We start from the raw sequence: 23,808 nt of genomic DNA on the forward strand, positions 1-23,808 counted from the left end.
TAGATAGATGGGCTGTTTACAGATGGGCTATGTACAGGTACAGTGATCTGTAAGCTGCTCTGACAGCTGGTGCTTAAAGCTGGTGAAGGAGATGTGAGTCTCCAGCTTCAGAGATTTTTGCAATTCGTTCCAGTCATGGGCAGCACAGAACTGGAAGGAAAGACAACAAAAGGAAGAATTGGCTTTGGGGATGACCAGTGAGATATACCTGCTGGAGCGCATGCTACGAGTGGGTGCTGCTATGGTGACCAGTGAGCTGAGATAAGGCGGGGCTTTACCTAGCAGAGACTTGTAGATAACTTGTAGCCAGTGGGTTTGGCGACGAGTATGAAGCGAGGGCCAACCAACGAGAGCGTACAGGTCGCAATGGTGGGTAGTGTATGGGGCTTTGGTGACAAAACGGATGGCACTGTGATAGACTGCATCCAGTGCTGAGTAGAGTGTTGGAGGCTATTTTATAGATGACATTACCGAAGTCGAGGATCGGTAGGATGGTCAGTTTTACGAGGGTATGTTTGGCAGCATGAGTGAAGGATGCTTTTTTGCGATATAGGAAGCCGATTCTAGATTTAATTTTGGACTGGAGATGCTTAATGTGAGTCTGGAAGGAGAGTTTACAGTCTAACCAGACACCCAGGTATTTGTAGTTGTCCACTTATTTTAAGTCAGAGCCGTCCAGAGTAGTGATGCTGGACGGGCGAGCAGGTGCAGGCAGTGATCGATTGAATAGCATGCATTTAGTTTTACTTGCGTTTAAGAGCAGTTGGAGGCCATGGAAGGAGAGTTGTATGGCATTGAAGCTCGTCTAGAGGTTAGTTAACACAGTGTCCAAGGAGGGGCCAGAAGTATACAGAATGGTGTCGTCTGCGTAGAGGTGGATCAGAGAATCGCCAGCAGCAAGAGCAACATCATTGATGTATACAGAAAAGAGAGTTGGCCTGAGAATTGAACCCTGTGGCACACCCATAGACTGTCAGAGGTCCGGACAACAGGCCCTCCGATTTGACACACTGAACTCTATCAGAGAAGTAGTTGGTAAACCAGGCGAGGCAATCATTTGAGAAACCAAGGCTGTTGAGTCTGCCAATAAGAATGTTGTGATTGACAGAGTCGAAAGCCTTGGCCAGGTCGATGAATACGGCTGCACAGTAATGTCTCTTATCGATGGCGGTTATGATGTCGTTTAGAACCTTGAGCGTGGCTGAGGTGCACCCATGACCAGCTCTGAAACCAGATTGCATAGCGGAGAAGGTATGGTGGGATTCGAAATGGTCAGTAATCTGTTTGTTAACTTGGCTTTCGAAGACCTTAGAAAGACAGGGTAGGATAGATATAGGTCTGCAGCAGTTTGGGTCTAGTGTCACCCCCTTTGAAGAGGGGGTTGACCGCGGCAGCTTTCCAATCTTTGGGAATCTCAGACAATATGAAAGAGAGGTTGAACAGGCTAGTAATAGGGGTTGCAACAATTTCGGCAGATAATATATACAGTGGGGCAAAAAAGTATTTAGTCAGCCACCAATTGTGCAAGTTCTCCCACTTAAAAAGATGAGAGAGGCCTGTAATTTTCATCATAGGTACACTTCAACTATGACAGACAAAATTAGAAGAAAAAAATCCAGAAAATCACATTAGGATTTTTATTGAATTTATTTGCAAATTATGGTGGAAAATAAGTATTTGGTCACATCAAACAAGCAAGATTTCTGGGTCTCACAGACCTGTAACTTCTTCTTTAAGAGGCTCCTCTGTCCTCCACTCGTTACCTGTATTAATGGTACCTGTTTGAACTTGTTATCAATATAAAAGACACCTGTCCACAACCTCAAACAGTCACACTCCAAACTCCACTATGGCCAAGATCAAAGAGCTGTCAAAGGACACCAGAAACAAAATTGTAGACCTGCACCAGACTGGGAAGACTGAATCTGCAATAGGTAAGCAGCTTGGTTTGAAGAAATCAACTGTGGGAGCAATTATTAGGAAATGGAAGACATACAAGACCACTGATAATCTCCCTCCATCTGGGGCTCCACGCAAGATCCCACCCCGTGGGGTCAAAATGATCACAAGAACGGTGAGCATAAATCCCAGAACCACACGGGGGGACCTAGTGAATGACCTGCAGAGAGCTGGGACCAAAGTAACAAAGCCTACCATCAGTAACACACTACGCCGCCAGGGACTCAAATCCTGCAGTGCCAGACGTGTCCCTCTGCTTAAGCCAGTACATGTCCAGGCCTGTCTGAAGTTTGCTAGAGAGCATTTGGATGATCCAGAAGAAGATTGGGAGAATGTCATATGGTCAGGTGAAACCAAAATATAACTTTTTGGTAAAAACTCAACTCGTCGTGTTTGGAGGACAAAAAATGCTGAGTTGCATCCAAAGAACACCATACCTACTGTGAAGCATGGGGGTGGAAACATCATGCTTTGGGGCTGTTTTTCTGCAAAGGGACCAGGACGACTGATCCGTGGAAAAGGAAAGAATGAATGGGGCCATGTATCATGAGATTTTGAGTGAAAACCTCCATCAGCAAGGGCATTGAAGATGAAACGTGGCTGGGTCTTTCAGCATGACAATGATCCCAAACACACCGCCCGGGCAACGAAAGAGTGGCTTCGTAAGAAGCATTTCAAGGTCCTGGAGTGGCCTAGCCAGTCTCCATATCTCAACCCCAAAGAAAATCTTTGGAGGGAGTTGAAAATCCGTGTTGCCCAGCAACAGCCCCAAAACATCACTGCTCTAGAGGAGATCTGCATGGAGGAATGGGCCAAAATATCAGCAACAGTGTGTGAAAACCTTGTGAAGACTTACAGAAAACGCTTGACCTCTGTCATTGCAAACAAAGGGTATATAACAAAGTATTGAGAAACTTTTGTTATTGACCAAATACTTATTTTCCACCATCATTTGCAAATAAATTCATTAAAAAATCCTACAATGTGATTTTCTGGATTTTTTTCCCTCATTTTGTCTGTCATAGTTGAAGTGTACCTATGATGAAAATTACAGGCCTCTCTCATCTTTTTAAGTGGGAGAACTTGCACAATTGGTGGCTGACTAAATACCTTTTTGCCCCACTGTATATAATATATTATATGTATCGCCATATACAGTATATAGTGCAAAATGAGGACATAAAATGAAAGGGATATTTGTTAGGCAGGGGTTTTTATTGTGTGGCTCGTGGTGCGGCTGTCACGGGCGTGGATCAGAAACCTGTCAATATCTGGTGTGGATGTCGATTAAGGCAGACCCCGCACCTCTCTGATTCAGAGGGGTTGTGTTAAATGCGGAAGACACTTTTCATTTGAAGGCATTCAGTTGTACAACTGACTAGGTATCACCCTTTCCCTTTTAATGGCTGTACAATGTTGCTGGATATTGTCGGGAACTGGAACACGCTGTCGTACACGTCGATCAAAAGCATCCCATATGCAGGCCATGGAAGAACTGAGACATTTTTAGCTTCCAGGAATTGTGTACAGATCCTTGCGACATGTGGCTGTGCATTATCATGCTGAAACATGAGGTGATGGGGGCGGATGAATGGCACGACAATGGGCCTCAGGATCTTGTTGTGGTATCTTTGAATTCAAATTGACATCGATAAAATGCAATTGTGTTCGTTGTCCGTAGCTTATGCCTTCCCATACCATAACCCCACTGCCACCATGGGGCACTCTGTTCATAACGTTGAAGGCAGCAAACTGCTCACCCATATGACGCCATATACAGTGCCTTCGGAAAGTATTCAGACAACCTTGATTTTTTTCCACATTTTCTTACGTTATAGCCTTATTCTAAAATGGATTAAATTGTTTTTGTCCCTCATCAATCTACACACAATATTCTATAATGACAAAGCAAAAAGTGTTAAGAAATTTGAGCAAATTTATATAAAATATCACGTTTACTTAAGTATTCAAACCCTTTACTCAGTACTTTGTTGAAGCACCTTTGGCAGTGATTACAGCCTCAAGTCTTCTTGGGTATGACACTAAAAGCTTGGCACACACAGTTGGGGAGTTTCTCCCCTTCTCTGCAGATCCTCTCAAGCTCTGTCAGGTTGGATGGGGAGCATTGTTGCACAGCTATTTTCAGGTCTCTCCAGAGATGTTCGATTGGGTTCAAGTCCGGGATCTGGCTGGGCCACTCAAGGACTTTCAGAGACTTGTCCCGAAGCCACTCCTGTGTTGTCTTCTCTGTGTGCTTAGGGTCATTGTCCTTTTTGGAAGGTGAACCTTGCCCCAGTCTGAGGTCCTGAGCGCTCTGGAGCAGGTTTTCATCAAGGATCTCTCTGTTCTTTGCTCCATTCATCTTTGCCTCAATCTTGACAGGTCTCCCAGTCCTTGCCACTGAAAAACATCCCCACATTATGATGCTGCCACCACCACTGTAGGGATGGTGCCAGGTTTCAGGCCATCTTGGTTTCATCAGTCCAGAGAAACTTGTTTCTCATGGTCTGAGAGTCTTTAGGTGCCTTTTGCCAAACTCCAAGCGGGTTGTCATATGCCTTTTACTGAGGAGTGGCTTCCGTCTGGCCACTCTACCATGAAGGCCTGATTTGGTGGAGTGCTGCAGAGATGGTTGTCCTTCTGGAAGGTTCTCCCATCTCCACAGAGGAATTCTAGAACTCTGTCAGAGTGACAATCAGGTTCTTGGTCACCTCCCTGACCAAGGCCTTTCTCCCCCGATTGCTCAGTTTGGCTGTGCGGCCAGCTCTAGGAAGAGTCTTGCTGGTTCCAAACTTCTTCCATTTAAGAATGATGGAGTCCACTGTGTTCTTGGGGACCTGCAGTAATGTTTTGGTACCCTTCCCCAGATCTGTGCCTCGACACATTCCTGTCTCGGAGCCCTACGGACATTTCCTTCAACCTCATGGCTTGGTTTTTGCTCTGACACACTGTCAACTGTGGGACCTTATATGGACAGGTGTGTGCCTTTTCATGTCCTATCAATTGAATTTACCACAGGTGGACTCAAATTAAGGTGTAGAAACATCCTCAAGGATGATCAATGGAAACAGGATGCACCTGAGCTATTTTTCAAGTGTAATCGCAAAGGGTCTGAATACTTATGTAAGTAAGGTATTTCTATATTTTAGTTTTAATACATTTTCGAAAAATGTCTAAAAACCTATTTTCAATTTGTCATTATGGAGTATTGTGTGTAGATTGATGAGGGGGAAAAAATCTATTTAATTCATTTTAGAAAACGGCTGTAACGTAACAAAATGTGGATAAAGTCAAGGCATCTGAATACTTTCCGAATGCACTGTATGTGATGATGACTAATCGTGTTGGTGTTTCTATGCAGCTCCTGGAGGTGGTGTCGGAGCTTGAGCGCCAGGGCCTGGTCATCCTGGTCCTGGGGAGGAAGCATATGCAGCGGCCCTCACGCAGCTGGGACAGACATGACATGAGCTTGGTCCAGCAGAAGGCCCACTGCTTCTTCACTGACAACATGTGAGTTCAGCCCTATGTGTCTTGCAAACCATAGCTTTCTGGTAGATCATTCATATCCATATTATAAGAGTACAGGTCACTCTTGCAAAAGAGACTTTATCTCATTGAGAATAACTAAAGGCTGAAAGAAAATATATGTTTTTGTGCAATACATTGGGTAAAGTAACCAATGTGTATTCTTTGGGTTTGTTTGGATGTTGACACCTCTGGTTGTTTGTCAGTTCTGAGGATGACCCTTTCCTGCTGTATGCCACACTGCACTCTGGGAACCACTGCAACTTTGTTAGCCGGGACCTGATGAGGGACCACAAGGCCTGCCTGCCAGACGGTGCCACCCGACGCCTCTTCTTCAAGTGGCAGAGAGGCCACCAGCTGGTGCTGAGCAGCTACACCCCGGGAAAGAGAGTACGATTCCAGGTGAGAGTAACAGGGAGATAGAGCTTGCTTATTCATTACACATCAATGCATAGTATCTGTTGTCTACATGAGGACCTAAAAGGCATATTGATTTTTTTAAAACATGGCCTGTGTATGTTTATTACAATTCTTGTGTTCTGTACATTTTTTCCAGAGAATATTAAGTTATGACACCATTGTCCAGACACATGGAGGCTCCTGGCACATCCCCTATGATGAGAATGGGGCAGAGAGATGTACTTATGAAGTTCCACAGAAGTGGCTGTGTCTCACCAAGGCAAAATAAGGACCCACTTAGAACTGGTTGATCTTCACAAACCTGTCAATACAGTGTTCGTCAATGAAACTATAGCATGTGAAAAAGAATAAAAGACTGAAAAAAAGCTTTGTTCTTTTCTTGTAGTCCTAGAATATTTTTTTTTCAAAATGCATTCAGTAAACCAAGAGGTGTCTTAAAACAACGTTTGTCGGATTGACCCGGACATCAACTACTGTTCCTAAACCAATTCCGGGGTCATTATCTTGCATGTTTTTTTCCTTAGCAGTTCTGTTTTCAGTTTACAACTTTTATACAAATGTACTTTTATACAAATTGTTTGCCAACACAATGTCCCGAGGGTCGAGTGCAGGATTTGACCGACATATTACCATCTTCTCTCCGGAGAGCAGACTAACAAAGTCGGTTAGTATGGGATAGTTCTGAAGAAATTAAAATACCAACTTGCCCAGTCATTATTGTAGCCAACTATAGTAGGTAGCTAACGTTAATGTTATCTAACCTGGCCATAGCTAACGTTAGCTCAGTTAAAAAATAATAAAGCTAACTAGCTGCTTTATAATGTCAGTGAATGGATAAAGTATGTTAATATTGTCAGATTTCTAACAGATAGTTTATTGATTGTTTGCTAACTACAGCAGTTAAGCAATTAGCTAACTTTGCAAGCTGATCAAATTAAAATCTGCCAGCCTTCATACTGAGTTTGAAACAGTTACTATAGTAAGCTAACTTTTACAACTAGCTATTCCTGTCAAGTTATTTGACAGAAGTAGACCGTTACACCATGGCCATAAGAGGCTAACTTAGTAGCAACTAGCTGTCCAGTAATGAGTTGTCATTCGTTGAGTGTCTTGGCACAGATGCGTTCATGGTCTGAGCCCGTCAATGTGGTGAATAGCCTTCATCATGACATGCAGTGACAGCTTTGAAGCTGTAGATCTCTCACCTTAACAAAAGTCTGGAGTGAGGCATAATTTTCCCCTGTTCTGTTTATTTTCCCAGAATATGCATTCAAGGCTATCAACCAAGGTGGCCTTACCTCAGTAGCTATCAGAGGGCAAGACTGTGCAGTTGTCATCACACAGAATTCCAGTAAGAACACCCTTTATAACTATTTCAGTACTCAGTTATCAATATGCCTATGTGATGTTATATGCAGTCATCAGATGTACGCTTCAATCTCTCCCATAGGACAAGCTTGTTGATGCCATCCACAGTCACACACTTATTCAGAATCACAGAAAACATTGGCTGTGTCATTTTGGAATGACGGGTAAGAAACGTGTTAATGTTGAAATATCCACTACACACTAAATATGAACCTTATGAAAGGTATTAGTTAATGTATGTAATAATGACTGTAATCTTGACCGATTCATTTGTGTTCAGCTGATAGCAAGTCCCGAGTCCAGAGGGCTCATTACGAGGCAGCCAACTGCAAGTAGAAGTACGGTTATGAGATCCCAGTGGATATGCTGTGTAAGAGGATGGCTTACATCTCTCAGGTGTACACACAGAACGCTGAGATGAGACCTCTTGGTTTCTGTAAGTGTTACACAATTGTCAACAAAAAAAAACACCAGTGTAGCTGAGAAGTTTCAAGATATACAGTACATGTCAGACGTTTGGACACACACACTCATTCCAGGGTTTTTCTTTATTTTTACTATTTTGTACATTGTAGAATAATAGCGAAGACATCAAAACTATATGGAATCATGTAGTAATTGTTAAACAAATCTAAATATATTTTAGATTCTTCAAAGTAGTCACCCTTTGCCTTGATGACAGCGCTGCACACTCTTGGCATTCTCTCAACCAGCTTCACCTGGAATGCTTTAACAACAGTCTTAAAGGAGTCCTCACATATCCTGAGCACTTGTTGGCTGCTTTTCCTTAATTCTGGGGTCCAACTCATCCCAAACCATCTGAATTGGGTTGAGGTCAGATGATTGTGGAGGACAGTTCATCTGATGCAGCACTCCATCACTCTCCTTGGTCATATAACACTTACACAACCTGAAGGTGTGTTGGGTCATTGTACTGTTGAGAAATAAATTATTGTTCTACTAAGTGCAAAAAGATGGGATGGCGTTTTGCTGCAGAGTTCTGTGGTATACATGCTGGTTGTGTGCCTTGAATTCTAAATAAATCACTGACAGTGTCACCAGCAAAGCACCATCACACCTCCTCCTCCATGCTTCATGGTGGGAACTACATATGCGGAGATCATCCATATACCTAATCTAAATCTCACAAAGGCACAGTAGATGAAACCAAAAATCTCACATTTGGACAGATTTCCACCAGTCTAATGTCCGTTGCTCGTGTTTCTTGGGAAGTCTCTTTTTATTGGTGTCGGTGAACTCGGTGAAGCATTTATTTGGGCTGCAATTTCTGAGGCTGGTAACTAATGAACTTTTCCTCTGCAGCAGAGGTAACTCTGGGTCTTCTTTTCCTGTGGTGATCCTCATGAGAGACAGTTTCATCATAGCGCTTGATGGTTTTTGCGACTGCGCTTGAAGAAACTTTTAAAGTTCTTGAAATGTTCCATATTGACTGACCTTCATGTCTTAAAGTAATGATGGACTGTCGTTCAGGCAAAGGGTGGCTACTTTGAAAAAAGTAAAATATAAAATATATTTTGATTTATTTAAGCACTTATTTTTGTTTACTACATGATTCCATTTGTGTTATTTCATAGTTTTGATTTCTTCACTATTTTTCAATAATGTAGAAAATAGTAGAAATAAAGTAAAACCCTTGAATGAGTAGGTGTGTCCAAATTTTTGACTGGTACTGTATATATTTAAGAAAAGTTGTGTGTTACGGGGAAGATATCCTCCTCCCTTCCTGCAGGCTCATCCTGACATTACCCTCCAGCATGACAATGCTACCAGCCATACTGCTCATTCTGTGCTTGATTTCCTGCAAGACAGTCTGTGTTCTGCCATGGCCAGTGCAGAGGCCGGATCTCAATCCCATTGAGCACGTCTGGGACCTGTTGGATCGGAGTGTGAGGGCTAGGGCCATTCCCCCCCAGAATTTGCAGGTGCCTTGGTAGGAGAGTGGGATAACATCTCACAGCAATAACTGGCAAATCTGGTGCAGTCCATGAGGAGGAGATGCACTGCAGTACTTAATGCAGCTGGTGGCCACACCAGATACTGACTGTTACTTTGGACTTTGACCCCCCTCCCTTTGTTCAGTGACATATTATTCAATTGCTGTTAGTCACGTCTGTGGAACTTGTTCAGTTTGTGTCTGTTGTTGAATCTTATGTTCATACAAATATTTACACATGTTCAGTTTGCTGAAAATAAACACAGTTGACAGTGAGAAGAAGTTTCTTTTTTTGCTGAGTTATATATATATATATCTTTGCAGGATCCTGACAGAGACTGAAATTGATGTCCACCTTGTGTCCCAGTCAGAGCGAGATTGAGTGTTTCCTTGTGTTCCAAACTAGAGGGGAGACTACCCTAGAGAAATGAGCACTACCACAGATCTTCAGAACAAAAGCTCTGACTTGCTGTACATTTACGCTGTTCAGTTCATGTTTTTGAGATTATTTTCCCATATAGATATGGTGCAGATATCCAAAGCCTAATGCTGACTATAGAAATCTCTGAAACTCCTCTGTTACTTACTTACACTCCAGAGTGGTGCAGCTGTCTAAGGCACTGCATCTCAGTGCTAGAGGCTTCACTACAGACCCTGGTTCGATACAATTGGCTCAGCGTCGGGTTTGGCCAGGGCAGGCCGTCATTGTAAATAAGAATTTGTTCTTATCTGACTTACCTAGTTAAAAAAGGTTCAATTAAACTTACTAACCAACATAAGTAGTTTCAGCTCTTCTGGATTAAATTGTGGGCCACTAGTATTAAGCATGAGAGATACTCACCAGCTCAATACATTAGTGATGCAACAACACAAGAATATTTAAAATGAATTGATTGCTACTAGCTCCTATCAGTACAGCAAAAATGTCAAACAAGTACACAAATAATAAATCAAATGTCAGAACGAGTCCAGTTAACCCAAATAACACTTTCAGTAATCCAAATGCAATCTATTCATATATACTGTTGAAGTCGGAAGTTAACATACACCTTAAACTGAGTTTAAATGCATTTGATTTTCACAGTTCCTGACATTTAATCAGAGTAAAAATTATCTTAGGTCAGTTAGGATCACCACTTTATTTTAAGAATGTGAAATGTTAGAATAATAGTTGAGAGAGTGATTTATTTCAGCTTTTATTTCTTTAATCACATTCTCAGTGGGTCAGAAGTTTACATACACTCAATTAGAATTTGGTAACATTGCCTTTAAATTGTTTAACTTGGGTCAAACATTTTGTGTAAACTTCCACAAGCTTCCCACAATAAGTTGGGTGAATTTTGGCCCATTCCTCCTGACAGAGCTGGTGTAACTGAGTCAGTTTTGTATGCCTCCTTGCTCGCATACGCTTTTTCAGTTCTGCCCACAAATTTTCTATAGGATTGAGGTCAGGGCTTTGTGATGGCCACTACAATACCTTGACTTTGTGGTCCTTAAGCCATTTTGCCACAACTTTGGAAGTATGCTTGGGGTAATTGTCCATTTGGAAGACCCATTTGCAACCAAGCTTTAACTTCCTGACTTATGTCTTGAGATGTTGCTTCAATATATCCACATCATTTTCACTACTCATGACGCCATCTATTTTGTGAAGTGCACCAGTCCCTCCTGCAGCAAAGCACCCCCACAACATGATGCTGCCACCCCCGTGCTTCACGGTTGGTATGGGGTTCTTCGAGTTGCAAGCCTCCCCCTTTTTCCTCCAAACATAATAATGGTCATTATGGCCAAACAGTTCTATTTTTGTTTCATCAGACCAGAGGACATTTCTCCAAAAAGTACGATCTTTGTCCCCATGTGCAGTTGCAAACCGTAATCTTGATTTTTTTTTCATGGCGGTTTTGGAGCAGTGGCTTCTTCCTTGCTGAGTGGCCTTTCAGGTTATGTCGATATAGGACTCGTTTTACTGTGGATATAAATAATTTTGTACCCGTTTCTCCGAGCATCTTCACAATGTCCTTTGCTGTTGTTCTGCGATTGATTTTCACTTTTCGCACCAAAGTACGTTCATCTCTCGGAGACAGAACGCGCCTCCTTCCTGATTGGTATGACGGCCACATGGTCCCATGGTGTTTATAGTTGCGTACTATTGTTTGTACAGATGAACATGGTACCTTCAGGCATTTAGAAATTGCTCCCAAGGATGAACCAGACTTGTGGAGGTCTACAATTTTTTTTTTCTGAGGTCTTGGCTGATTTCTTTTGATTTTCCCATGATGTCAAGCAAAGAGGCACTGAATTTGAATGTAGGCATTGCAATACATCCACAGGTACACCTCCAATTGACTCAAATTATGTCAATTAGCCTATCAGAAGCTTCTAAAGCCATGACATCATTTTTTAATTTTCCAAGCTGTTTAAAGACACAGTCAACTTACTGTATGTAAACTTCTGACCGACTGGAATTGTGATACAGTTAATTATAAGTGAAATAATCTGCAAAGAATTGTTGGAAAAATGTGTCATTCACAAAGTAGATGTCCTAACCGACTTGCCAAAACTAAAATGTGTGGAGTGGTTGAAAAAACTAGTTTTAATGACTCCAACCTAAGTGTATGTAAATCTCCGACTTCAACTAGATGGGAGGGATTGAGGGTAGCTGAAGGATGTAACTGGATGGTCTTCAGATGTAGATGGGATGCGTTGAGGGTAGTTGAAGGCTGGCACGAAAGACCAACAAAAAATAACTAATGTAAGATACAGTGTATTCGGAAAGTATTCAGAACTCTTTACTTTTTCCACATTTTGTTACGTTACAGCCTTATTCTAAAATGTATTCAATAGTCCCCCCCAATCTACACACAATACCCCATAATGACAATATCAAAAACAGGTTTAGAATTTTTTGCAAATGTATTAAGAAAACCAACTACAATATCACATTTCCGTATGTATTCAGACCCTTTACTCAGTACTTTGTTGCAGTGATTACAGCCTTGAGTCTTATTGGGTGTGATGCTACAAGTTTAGCACACCTGTATTTGGGGAGTTTCTCCCAATCTTCTCTGCAGATCAAGCTGTCAGGTTGGATGGGTCTCTCCAAAGATGTTCGATTGGGTTCAAGTCCGGGTTTGGGCTGGGCCACTCAAGGACATTGAGACTGTCAGAGTGACCATCGGGTTTCTGGTCACCTCCCTGACTAACTCCCCCGATTGCTCAGTTTGGCTGGGCAGCCAGCTCTAGGAAGAGTCTTGGTGGTTCCAAACTTCTTCCACTTAAGAATGATGGAGGCCACTCTGTTCTTGGGGACCTTCAATGCTGCAGACATTTTTGTTACCCTTCCCCAGATCTGTGCCTCGATGCAATCCTGTCTCTGAGCTCTACGGACAATTCGTTTGACCTCATGGCTTGGATTTTGCTCAGACATGCACGGTCAACTCTAGGATCTTATGTAGACAGGTGTGTGCCTTTCTAAATCATGTCCAATCAATTGGATTTACCACAGGTGGATTCCAATCAAGTTGTAGAAACATCTCAAGGATGATCAATGGAATAAGGATGCACCTGAGCTCAATATCTTTCAATATCTTTTCTCTGTAGACATCAATGATGTCACTCTTGCTTCTGGGGATTCTCTGATCCACCTCTACGCAGACGACCCCATTCTGTATACTTCTGGCCCTTCTTTGGACACTGTGTTAACAAACCTCCAGACGAGCTTCAATGCCATACAACACTCCTTCCGTGGCCTCCAACTGCTCTTAAATGCAAGTAAAACTTAATGCATGTTCTTCAACCGATCGCTGCCCGACCCCGTCCGCCCATCTAGCATCACTACTCTGGATGGTTCTGACTTAGAATATGTGGACAACTACAAATACCTAGGTGTCTGGTTAGACTGTAAACTCTCCTTCCAGACTCACATTAAGCATCTCCTATCCAAAATTAAATCTAGAATCAGCTTCGTATTTCTTAACAAAGCCTCTTTCACTCACGTTGCCAAACATACCCTCGTAAAACTGACTATCCTACCGATCCTTAACTTCGGTGATGTCATTTACAAAATAGCCTCCAGCACTCTACTCAGCAAATTGGATGTAGTCTATCACGGTGCCATCCGTTTTGTCACCAAAGCCCCATATACCACCCACCACTGCGACCTGTATGCTCTCGTTGGCTGGCCCTCGCTTCATATTCATCGCCAAACCCACTGGCTCCAGGTCATCTATAAGTCTTTGCTAGATTAAACCCCGCCTTATCTCAGCTCACTGGTAACCATAGCAGCACCCACCCGTAGCACACCCTCCAGCAGGTATATTTCACTGGTCATCCCCAAAGCCAACTCCTCGTTTGGCCGCCTTTCCTTCCAGTTCTCTGCTGCCAATGACTGGAACAATTTGCAAAAATCACTGAAGCTTGAGTCTTTTATCTCCCTCACTAACTTTAAGCATCAGCTGTCAGAGCAGCTTACCGATCATTGCACCTGTACACAGCCCATCTGTTAATAGCCCACCCAACTACCTCATCCTCATATTATTTTTCTTGCTCCTTTGCACCCCAGTATCTCTACTTGCACATCTATCACACAGTGTTTAATTGCTAAAATGTCATTATTTTGCCACTATGGCCTATTTATTGCCTTACCCCCCTAATCGTACTACATTTGCACCGCACCCACTGTATATAGATTTTTCTATTGTGTTTTTAACTGTACATTTGTTTATTCCATGTGGAACTCTGTCGCACTGCTTTGCTTTATCTTGGTCAGGTTGCAGTTGTTCTCAACTGGCCTAACTGGTTAAATAAAGGGGAAATAAAATAAATAATTGAGTCTCATAGCAAAAGGTTTGAATAGTTATGTAAATAATGTAAATGTATAAAAATACATTTGCAAACATTTCTAAAAACTTGTTCTCTCTTTGTCATTATGGGGTATTGTGTGTAGATTGAGGGAAAACATTTTAAACATTTTAGGCTGTAACAAAATGTTGAAAAAGTGGAAGGGGTCTGAATACTGTATATTCCCCTTCATGAAGACAGTCCGGATTTTCCATCCGAAGGCTTTGTCATTTCTCCATGTCATGCTGAGTCATACAAGTCCCTCTTTTCTGAATTGCCTGACTGCCCCTCTGTGTTTCCTGCTCACTTAGGGCTTTGAGGGAGTATGCTATGACTAAATCATTTGCCTTCACTTGCAGAGGTTTCTTTGAGAATATACCACTGAAAAGTAGAACGACGGGGGCAAAATTACTCATCTTTGTAGTATCAACACTAGTAGCTCTATGGTAGAATCCCGTGAGAATTTTAGCTTGTACAACCACACTGGCACTAGTAACAGATTTCTAGCAGTTTGTTCAAACACGCAGTTAGTTATGCTGTATCTTCCTCATCACGTGACCATAATTACATTGGAGAATCCCTTCTGACTAATTGTAAGAGAGGAATTCTGTGAAGTTCCTCATGTCTGGAATACCATTTCTGGGAACTATGACTCCCCAGCGGAATTTTCAACACTGGAAATTCCATTGTACTCCGCTATAATAATAATATAGATACAGACCTCTACAAGTCTGAATATATGTTACGGCTCTTCCTGCCTGCGACTCATTCTGAAGCCTGATCACCAGCATCCTTACACTTCAGTCCCTTATTCTGTTCAGGCATTTGTGGTTTGCCATTATATCTTCAAAATAATGTGTGTCTTGAACACTGACCTTTCAGGATCTTTTTGATATATTTAACATAATTAAATAATTCAGTCTCAGAGATATGGTCACATTCCAAATAGTCCATTGGGCATGTTGCCTGCACTTTCAAGTACTGGAAAAATAAAAAAGCAAATTTTTTTCATCACTATCTCCCACACTGTTGGAAAAACACCAGAAATCAAGGCGAAGTTAAATGTCATGTTTTAATTTACTGGAGTTTGCTTTACCTTTCAACCCGCAATGGATAACATTTACAGTAATGTCAAACTTTATACATTTACAGTTATAAAAAAAAATATGTATTTGTATTCACAGCCATTTACAATATAATACATGCTGATGCTATTACATCGTTGGTTGGATGTAAGCTTTGTGATAATGAGTATCTATCAGAGAGCCATAAAGACCATTATTTATTGGCATCCATTTAGTTTATTTGGCATCTTCTCATTGGTTCACACTGTCCATCATCACTGTCAGTCCTAGGGTGTACCCCAGCCTTCTGCCATCCTCAACTTCTGAGGTTGGCACCACTGCTGGGCATGCCACTGTACCATAGCTAGAGCCTGTGGGCAGCAGAGCTTCTCCCTGTCTGTACTACTGTTCTCTACAGGTTCTTTGGTCGACTTCCTACTTGTGCATATTCCATTGAATGTCATCATACCAACATGTTACCTGCGAAAGGAAAGAAGGTGGATTAGAGCCAAAGTTTATGACTATGTAAAACATCCAATCTGCTAGGTTCACTCATGACGTACAGTTAGATATGCTGAACCGTTTTCACAACCGTTTCACCAGAGAATATGGAAAAACCCTACGGTGCATAAGCAATCACACACAGTAGAGATGCCTCACACACACACCTACAGTCCACATACTCACATCAGTTCAGTCACACTCACCTCTTCCTCATCAGACTGTCCCTCTTCCTCACTGTCCTCAGACTCACTGTCTGGCAGTTCTCTCAACTCCTGAGCCGTCAGCTCATACAGTTCCCTTTGGATGGCGGCGTTCTGGCGACCGTAGGTCAAGTGGTACGGCGTGTGACCTCCATAGGTCAGGCTGTTGACGTTAGCCCCGTTATTGACCAGGAGCCGTACCAAGTCCAGGTTCTGTAGGTCCACAGCTAGGTGGAGAGGGCTGCGGCCATTACACTGCTCCTGGAATGCCAAACAAGTTAATGGGAAATACACAGCATTTGGGTGCTTTTTTAGGAAATGTGAATGACATAATCAAATGGACTATTGTGAGGGTGGGGTTGAAAAAAGGCTAATTTGCTGCATAGCCTACCTGTGCATCGATGTCAGCTCCGAGAGCAACAAGGCTCTCCACAAGCGAGAGAAAGCCATGGATAGAGACCAGATGCAAACAGTTCTGACCTGAATCAGAGAAAGACCAATGGTCAGAGAACAGGGTAATACTTTATATTAAGTTGCTCTTATACCTGTGTAATTACTACAGTAACATTGTTGTTAAACATTTTTGGAATTGTTTAGTTCCAGTAATGGCCACAGGTTCCCCACAAGCTGAAATAAGTAACAGAAAATAAACTGTGTTTTTCAGTGTCTTACCACTGTAGTTTGGTGTGGCCATGATGGCTGGGAGCTGGGTAGAGCAGCCCTGGGTCTGGGTGAGGACACTGAAGCAGGTGAGAGAGCCCTTCCTACAGGCGATGTGGAGGGCTGTATTGCCACTGTCATCCACTAGCATTGGGTCACAGCCAGCCCTCAGCAGACGCTCCACTATCTCAGCCTGCTCTGTGATCACAGCCAGATGGAGCGGAGTCTGTATAGGGGAGCAGGACGGTATGGTTAGGAACTGAAAGTATGAGTCTCTCGCTGCCCCGCTCTCGATCTCTCTCACACACCTTTTACTGTATTTGTGCATCTACTTCATTCCCTCTCATACACACACCTTGTATTCTATCTAAGCATTTACTGTAATTGTGCAGGTCTTAACTGTATGTACCTGTCTCTGGTAGTTCTGTTGATTGAGGAAAGGCTCACTGCACGACAGCTCTATCAACTTCCTTGCACAGTCCTTGGCTTCATGGATAATGGCAAGGTGGAGAAGCCTGATTAGAAGAAAAGGGGGAATTATTAACTGCTCAGACTACTCAAAAATAAGTGAATATGATTCATGAATACGACATAAGGTTAAAACTTAGAATGAAAAACAGGCAGCACTTCATAGTCGTCACACCTTTCCCTCAAGCTATTTCTACTAGTGGTGGCTTGAGGCACTGGCGCACGTTGCAGCGTATCTGGTTTCTGGCACGAGGCCCGGGACTTTCCAGACCAGCGGAGTGTGAGCGCCGCCTTCTTTGACCCCCAGCCATAGTACATTCCGTTCTGAAAGGTTTGTTTACGTAAAGCCCACAATGGCCATAATCACTCTCCCCCAATACCTTCCTTGTGCATTGTTTAGATTGCAAATGCAACTTTTGCACACAGGAAGACAACCATAATTGCGCTATAATTACAAATGAGCTTATTATGTAACCGAGAAATAACAGTCGATTTAACTCGAAACAAAACTTGAATGTCTTGATTTGATTAAAGTATCTCAACATACGTGTCTCCATCCTCTAAAACGTGTTCCTTCCAGGGTTCATTGCCGCATTCATCTCTCTGCGGTGAGGAACAATCCACACGAAGACTCTCGAGCTCACAGGCGACAACTTCATATTCCTCGTCTTTGAGAGAGTCAAGGCCGCTGTCCAGCCGCTCTTCGTTGATAGATTGCACTTTCCTATCCTTAGAATGTCGACCATCAGTGTTATAATCCATGTGGTTGAGGATACTAGCTCGATGAAGGTCCATTGTTGACACTGGCTGCAGTGCTGGTAGTAATTCGGATCTTGACATACACCAGCGTTAAATTGTCTGTAGTGCCGGAGGGGGAGGAGTCAACACAGGGTGGGGGATTTCCAGGCGGTACGCAGGACTCCAAACGGTCTCCATGGGGAAATTTGGGCCCCACATATTTCAAATCTGCATTTTCATACTTGTGGCCTCAACAGATTAGGTTTATGTTAGAACACTGCAAAGGGGTTTGGATATTTTTGCATAATCCTACATAAAAGCAAAGAATAGCCTAAGTGAAAAACAAAACAAATACATTCACTCATGAAATTAAATTGTGTCAAGAATACAAAATATGATTTTGTGCATGGAGATTATAGGCTATGATCTATTCTGCTAGTAGCCTACTGGCTGAGTAGACCTATCAAATGTTTTTTTTTTAAATATATTTTGTCCCTTTGCAATGATATGTCTAATGACATATCATATACATATATATCTCAAAAAAATAAAAGGAACACTTAAACAACACAATGTAACTCCAAGTCAATCACACTTCTGTGAAATCAAACTGTCCACTTAGGAAGCAACACTGATTGACACATTTCACATGCTGTTGTGCAAATGGAATAGACAACAGGTGGAAGTTATAGGCAATTAGCAAGACACCCCCAATAAAGGAGTGGTTCTGCAGGTGGTGACCATAGACCACTTCTCAGTTCCTATGCTTCTTGGCTGATGTTTTGGTCACTTTTGAATGCTGGCGGTGCTTTCACTCTAGTGGTAGCATGAGACGGAGTCTACAACCCACACAAGTGGCTCAGGTAGTGCAGCTCATCCAGGATGGCACATCAATGCGAGCTGTGGCAAGAAGGTTTGCTGTGTCTGTCAGCGTAGTGTCCAGAGCATGGAGGCGCTACCAGGAGACAGGCCAGTACATCAGGAGAAGTGGAGGAGGCCGTAGGAGGGCAACAACCCAGCAGCAGGACCGCTACCTCCGCCTTTGTGCAAGGAGGAGCAGGAGGAGCCCTGCAAAATGACCTCCAGCAGGCCACAAATGTGCATGTGTCTGCTCAAACGGTCAGAAATAGACTCCATGAGGGTGGTATGAGGGCCCGACATCCACAGGTGGGGGTTGTGCTTACAGCCCAACACCGTGCAGGACGTTTGGCATTTGCCAGAGAACACCAAGATTGCCAAATTCGCCACTGGCACCCTGTGCTCTTCACAGATGAAAGCAGGTTCACACTGAGCACATGTGACAGACGTGACAGAGTCTGGAGACGCCGTGGAGAACTTTCTGCTGCCTGCAACATCCTCCAGCATGACCGGTTTGGCGGTGGGTCAGTCATGGTGTGGGGTGGCATTTCTTTGGGGGGCCACACAGCCCTCCATGTGCTCGCCAGAGGTAGCCTGACTGCCATTAGGTACCGAGATGAGATCCTCAGACCCCTTGTGAGACCATATGCTGGTGCGGTTGGCCCTGGATTCCTCCTAATGCAAGACAATGCTAGACCTCATGTGGCTGGAGTGTGTCAGCAGTTCCTGCAAGAGGAAGGCATTGATGCTATGGACTGGCCCGCCCGTTCGCCAGACCTGAATCCAATTGAGCACATCATGTCTCGCTCCACACTACGGAGCCTCATTTTGTCTTGTTTTAAGGACATTACATCAAAGTTGGATCAGCCTGTAGTGTGGTTTTCCACTTTAATTTTGAGTGTGACTCAAATCCAGACCTCCATGGGTTGATAATTTTGATTTCCATTGATCATTTGTGTGATTTTGTTGTCAGCACATTCAACTATGTAAAGAAAAAAGTATTTAATAAGAATATTTCATTCATTCAGATCTAGGATGTGTTATTTTAGTGTTCCCTTTATTTTTTTGAGCAGTGTATAATATTTCCTAATTGTAATGCAGTTCTAAGGGAAAGTCCTGTGTTTGCTTATTTATCCTGGGTGCCAATTTACTTTACTGTTCAAATTGTGCGGTTCTGAACAACACAGGGTATTCTAGGGGTCTTCCTATTTGCATAACACAGGGGATGAAACACAATCACACACATCAAGGTACATTTCTCTTCAAAGCAACAGAAACATAGCAACTATCTCCATGTTACCAGACCACACTGGCAGGAACATACGCACTCTAGTGGTAACCACTGTTCATCTGATTTCATAGACTGACAAAACATGACTAATAGAAAAGAAGAACCATTTGTTGACATTCTAACCCGGTGTATACCTGGTGCTAACATGGGTCCTGATCTACTCTACATTCTGATTGTGCCCACATTTCCAGAAATGTGTCTTATCTACTGGGTCTGCATTGTGACCCGATTTCCTTGTTCATTCCTTTATGCAAATTATTTCACAACTATTCTTTCTAAATCCTATTTACTGTAAGATGCATTTATGTTATCAATCAATGGTGCCACATGTCAATGATTTTAGAGAACCGAATAATGATGATTTAAATGTTCTCTGTTCAGTTCTGTCTACACTTGTAAGATATCCAGACACAATGAGTGTCGGACTACTGTACCTCGGGAGGTGGGATTTCACAATCACATTTCACAATCAGATCACAATGTTCCTTCTGATTGTCTACACCTGTCTAAAAACGTGAGCACAATCAGAATGTCGACAAGATCAGGACAAAAGACACAACCAGGTATAAATGGTGCTTTTGAGTCTGTCTGTTTGACTATGGTTGAACCATGATTTGATCAATAACCAGTATAACAAAACAACTAATCATTTGACAAGGCAGGTGGCAGAAAAATACCTGATTTGCAATAAAGGAAATAGGTCATGTTTACTTCCCTGTGACACAAGACTGTGTTAAATCTGACTTTAAAGTCTAGGTACGGGAGGCCATCACGTTTTTGATCTCCTATTATGAGAGGCCTTGTATGGAATGTTCTCTTGAGATATTCTATTGAGACACATGACTGGGTGGACCAGACGTGGTAGGAAACTCCCGGGACATGGAGTACTTTTTGAGGAACAACAAGAATGTCTGTCTCTTGCGAACTGTGTGTAAACAACAAGGGGGATGGGAGACTCTCTTGTTACACTAATGAGTGTGCACACAGAAACACACACACACACACACACACACACACACAGAGTATAAGAAATGCAGTATATTCATTTTCAAGAGAAAATGTCTCACCTGACTTTGTAATAGAAACACTTAACAACAAGCGTTGCTGCAGGAATAATGTGTGATGGGTGGATGGGAGTTTCCAAGGAAACTCAACCTTGTAAAAAACAATGACATGAAATACACTTAATATACCTAATATACCAAGGAAGGAGACAGAACGCGTCTCCTTCCTGAGCGGCATGACGGCTGCGTGGTCCCACGGTGTTTATACTTGCATACTATTGTTTGTACAGATGAATGTGGTACCTTCCGGCGTTTGGAAATTGCTCCCAAGGATGAACCAGACTTGTGGAGGTCTACAATTTTTTTTTTTGATTTTCCCATGATGTCAAGCAAAGAGGCACTGAGTTTGAAGGTAGGCCTTGAAATACATCCATAGGTATAACCTCCAATTGACTCAAATGGTGTCAATTAGCCTATCAGAAGCTTCTAAAGCCATGACATAATTTTCTGGAATTTTCCAAGCTGTTTAAAGGCACAGTCAACTTAGTGTATGTAAACTTCTGACCCACAATTGTGATACAGTGAATTATAAATGAAATGATCTGTCTGAGAACAATTGTTGGAAACATTACTTGTGTCATGCACAAAGTAGATGTCCTAACCGACTTGCCAAAACTATAGTTTGTTAACAATAAATGTGTGGAGTGGTTGAAAAACGAGTTTTAATGACTCCAACCTAAGTGTATGTAAACTTCTGACTTCAACTGTACCTCTGCTGCAGAGGATAAGTTAATTAGAGTTAACTGCACCTCAGATTGCAGCCCAAATAAATGCTTTACAGAGTTCAAGTAACAGACACATCTCAACATCAACTGTTGAGGGGAGGGCCTCCTGAGTGGTGCAGTGGTCTAAGGCACTGCATCACAGTGCTAGCTGTGCCACGAGGGATCCTGGTTCAAGTCCAGGCTCCGTCGCAGCCAGCCGCGACCGGGAGACCCATGGGATGGCGCACAATAATGGTCAATTATTGGCCCAGCATTGTCTGGGTTAGAGGAGGGTTTGGCCAGCAGGGATATTCTTGTAGTGACTCCTGTGGTGGGCCGGGCACAATGCACGCTGACACAGTTGCCAGGTGTACAGTGTTTCCTCAGACAAATTGGGGTGGCTGGCTACTGGGTTAAGCAGCATTGTGTCAAGAAGCAATGCGGCTTGGCTGGGTTGTATTTCAGAGGATGCATGCCTCTTCCGAGTCCGTATGGGAGTTGCATCGATGAGAGAAGACTGTAACTACCAATTTGATACCACAAAATTTCAGAGAAAAATGGGTAAAAGTACAAAATAAATACAAATACACACTGTTCAGAGGAGATTGTCTGAATCAGGCCTTCATGGTCGAATTGCTGCAAAAAAAACACTACTAAAGGACGGCAATAATAAGAAGAGACTTGTTTGGGCCAAGAAACATGAGCAGTTAGACCAGTTGAAATCTGTCCTTTAGTCTGATGATTCCAAATTTGAGATTTGTGGTTTCAACCGCCATGTCTTTGTGAGATGCAGAGTAGGTGAACGGATGATCTTCGCATGTGTGGTTCCCACTGTGAAGCATGGAGGAGGAGGTGAGATCGTGTGGGGTTGCTTTGCTGGACATTGTTGGTGATTTATTTAGAATTCAAGGCACATTTAACCAGCATAGCTACCACAGCATTCTGCAGCGATACGCAATTCCATCTGGTTTGCACTTAGTGGGACAATCATTTGTTTTTCAAAACACACCTCCAGGCTGTGCAATTGGCTATTTGACCAAGAAGGAGAGTGATTGTGCTGTATCAGATAACCTGGCCTCCACAATCACCTGACCTCAATCCAATTGAGATGGTTTGGGATGAGTTGGACAACAGAGTGAAGGAAAAGCAGCCATCAAGTGCTCAGCATATGTGGGAACTCCTTCAAGACTGTTGGAAAAGCATTCCTCATGAAGCTGGTTGAGAGAATGCCAAGAGTGTACAAAGTGGCATCAAGGCAAAGGGTGACTACTTTGAAGAATCTAAAATAGTTGTGATGTCTTCACTATTATTCTACAATGTAGAAAATAGTAAAAATAAAGAAAAACCCTTGAATGAGTAGGTGTGTCCAAACTTTTGACTGGTAATGTAAGTATCGCAATTAATAGTGTAGAAAATGTACTTTTTTGGTCTATCTTGAGACAGACCGCTCTGAACTCCTGACAGCGTGTGGTACTGTGTAACCATAGCAACGCATGTAAGCAAATGTCCATGTATGCTATTCTAGTTTACAAAATGATAGCCCATTGTTGATATGATTAAGCCTGGATGAAGTGGTGATACATAACAACAGAACTGTTCTTATGGATTTTGTAATAGTCCTTTCACAACTGTACTGTTGGAACAAATAGTGCATTGGCAATGAATGTACTGTAGTTAACGTTAGCAGCAACATAGCATGAAATTATGTATACAAAAAGGCCATCAGTGAAGTAAGTGTTTTTTACAGTCTGAGTGAACAGTTTATTGTATTAAGAGTCGTTTATTGATCTTAACTAATGCAATTTATGTTTTACTGGCTTCACGGGGGAGTAACAATATGGATCTTAAATTGGTCAGCAATATTAAAAACATATTATTTTGGTATAATGCATTAACTTCTCCAGCTGTACATGACAGTAATCTACATTGTGTTGCTTTGTAGTGTATAGAGATGAGCTACATGTTTTCGTTTCAACAGCTACAGGTTTTGGAATATGAATACGTTGTTTTGTTTTTAAATTCATTACAGACACTGTAATACGTATTTCTTAAACAATACATAGTACTGTATTAACTGAATAGAAGCCAATATTGTATGAGCTGAATAGAAGCCAATCCTTTCTCAAAAGAAAATAGTTTTATTTTTATAGAGTTCTTATGTTGCACTCCAAACTAGATCAAAAGAAATGCAT

At 42.4% G+C, this 23,808-nt stretch overlaps 2 protein-coding genes across 7 annotated transcripts in view; one reads left to right on the forward strand and one right to left on the reverse strand.

Moving 5' to 3' along the window:
* The window catches only part of LOC112244973 (mitochondrial ribonuclease P catalytic subunit), a 27,193-nt gene extending 18,111 nt beyond the window's left edge, over positions 1-9,082 (forward strand). For 2 of the 5 annotated variants that reach the window (XM_024412888.2, XM_024412884.2), the window contains 5 exons: positions 5,321-5,469; positions 5,691-5,886; positions 6,041-6,568; positions 7,166-7,255; positions 7,355-7,765. In XM_024412888.2, the coding sequence (XP_024268656.1) occupies positions 5,321-5,469; positions 5,691-5,886; positions 6,041-6,172 (477 nt within the window). In that variant the 3' untranslated portion in view covers positions 6,173-6,568; positions 7,166-7,255; positions 7,355-7,765. Of the gene's footprint in view, positions 1-5,320; positions 5,470-5,690; positions 5,887-6,040; positions 6,569-7,165; positions 7,256-7,354; positions 7,766-9,000 lie in introns of those variants that run through there. The other 3 variants (XM_024412886.2, XM_024412887.2, XM_024412885.2) reach the window with 3 other exon arrangements.
* Positions 9,083-15,119: 6,037 nt separating this feature from the next.
* Positions 15,120-17,817, reverse strand: LOC112244922 (NF-kappa-B inhibitor alpha). 2 transcript variants are annotated; one of them, XM_024412811.2, is made up of 6 exons: positions 17,509-17,817; positions 16,903-17,008; positions 16,506-16,719; positions 16,225-16,313; positions 15,837-16,094; positions 15,120-15,609 (listed from the first exon to the last, which is right to left on the reverse strand). In XM_024412811.2, the coding sequence occupies exons 1-6, from the start codon at positions 17,799-17,801 to the stop codon at positions 15,565-15,567; spliced, it is 1,005 nt and encodes a 334-aa protein (XP_024268579.1). In that variant the 5' UTR covers positions 17,802-17,817; the 3' UTR covers positions 15,120-15,564. The 2 variants fall into 2 exon arrangements, with proteins under 2 accessions (XP_024268579.1, XP_024268580.1); XM_024412812.2 differs by lacking the exon at positions 17,509-17,817 and adding an exon at positions 17,137-17,502.
* Positions 17,818-23,808: the final 5,991 nt, after the last annotated feature.

The sequence above is a fragment of the Oncorhynchus tshawytscha genome, linkage group LG11 (assembly GCF_018296145.1).
Source record: "Oncorhynchus tshawytscha isolate Ot180627B linkage group LG11, Otsh_v2.0, whole genome shotgun sequence".
Classification (NCBI taxonomy): Eukaryota; Metazoa; Chordata; class Actinopteri; order Salmoniformes; family Salmonidae; genus Oncorhynchus; species Oncorhynchus tshawytscha.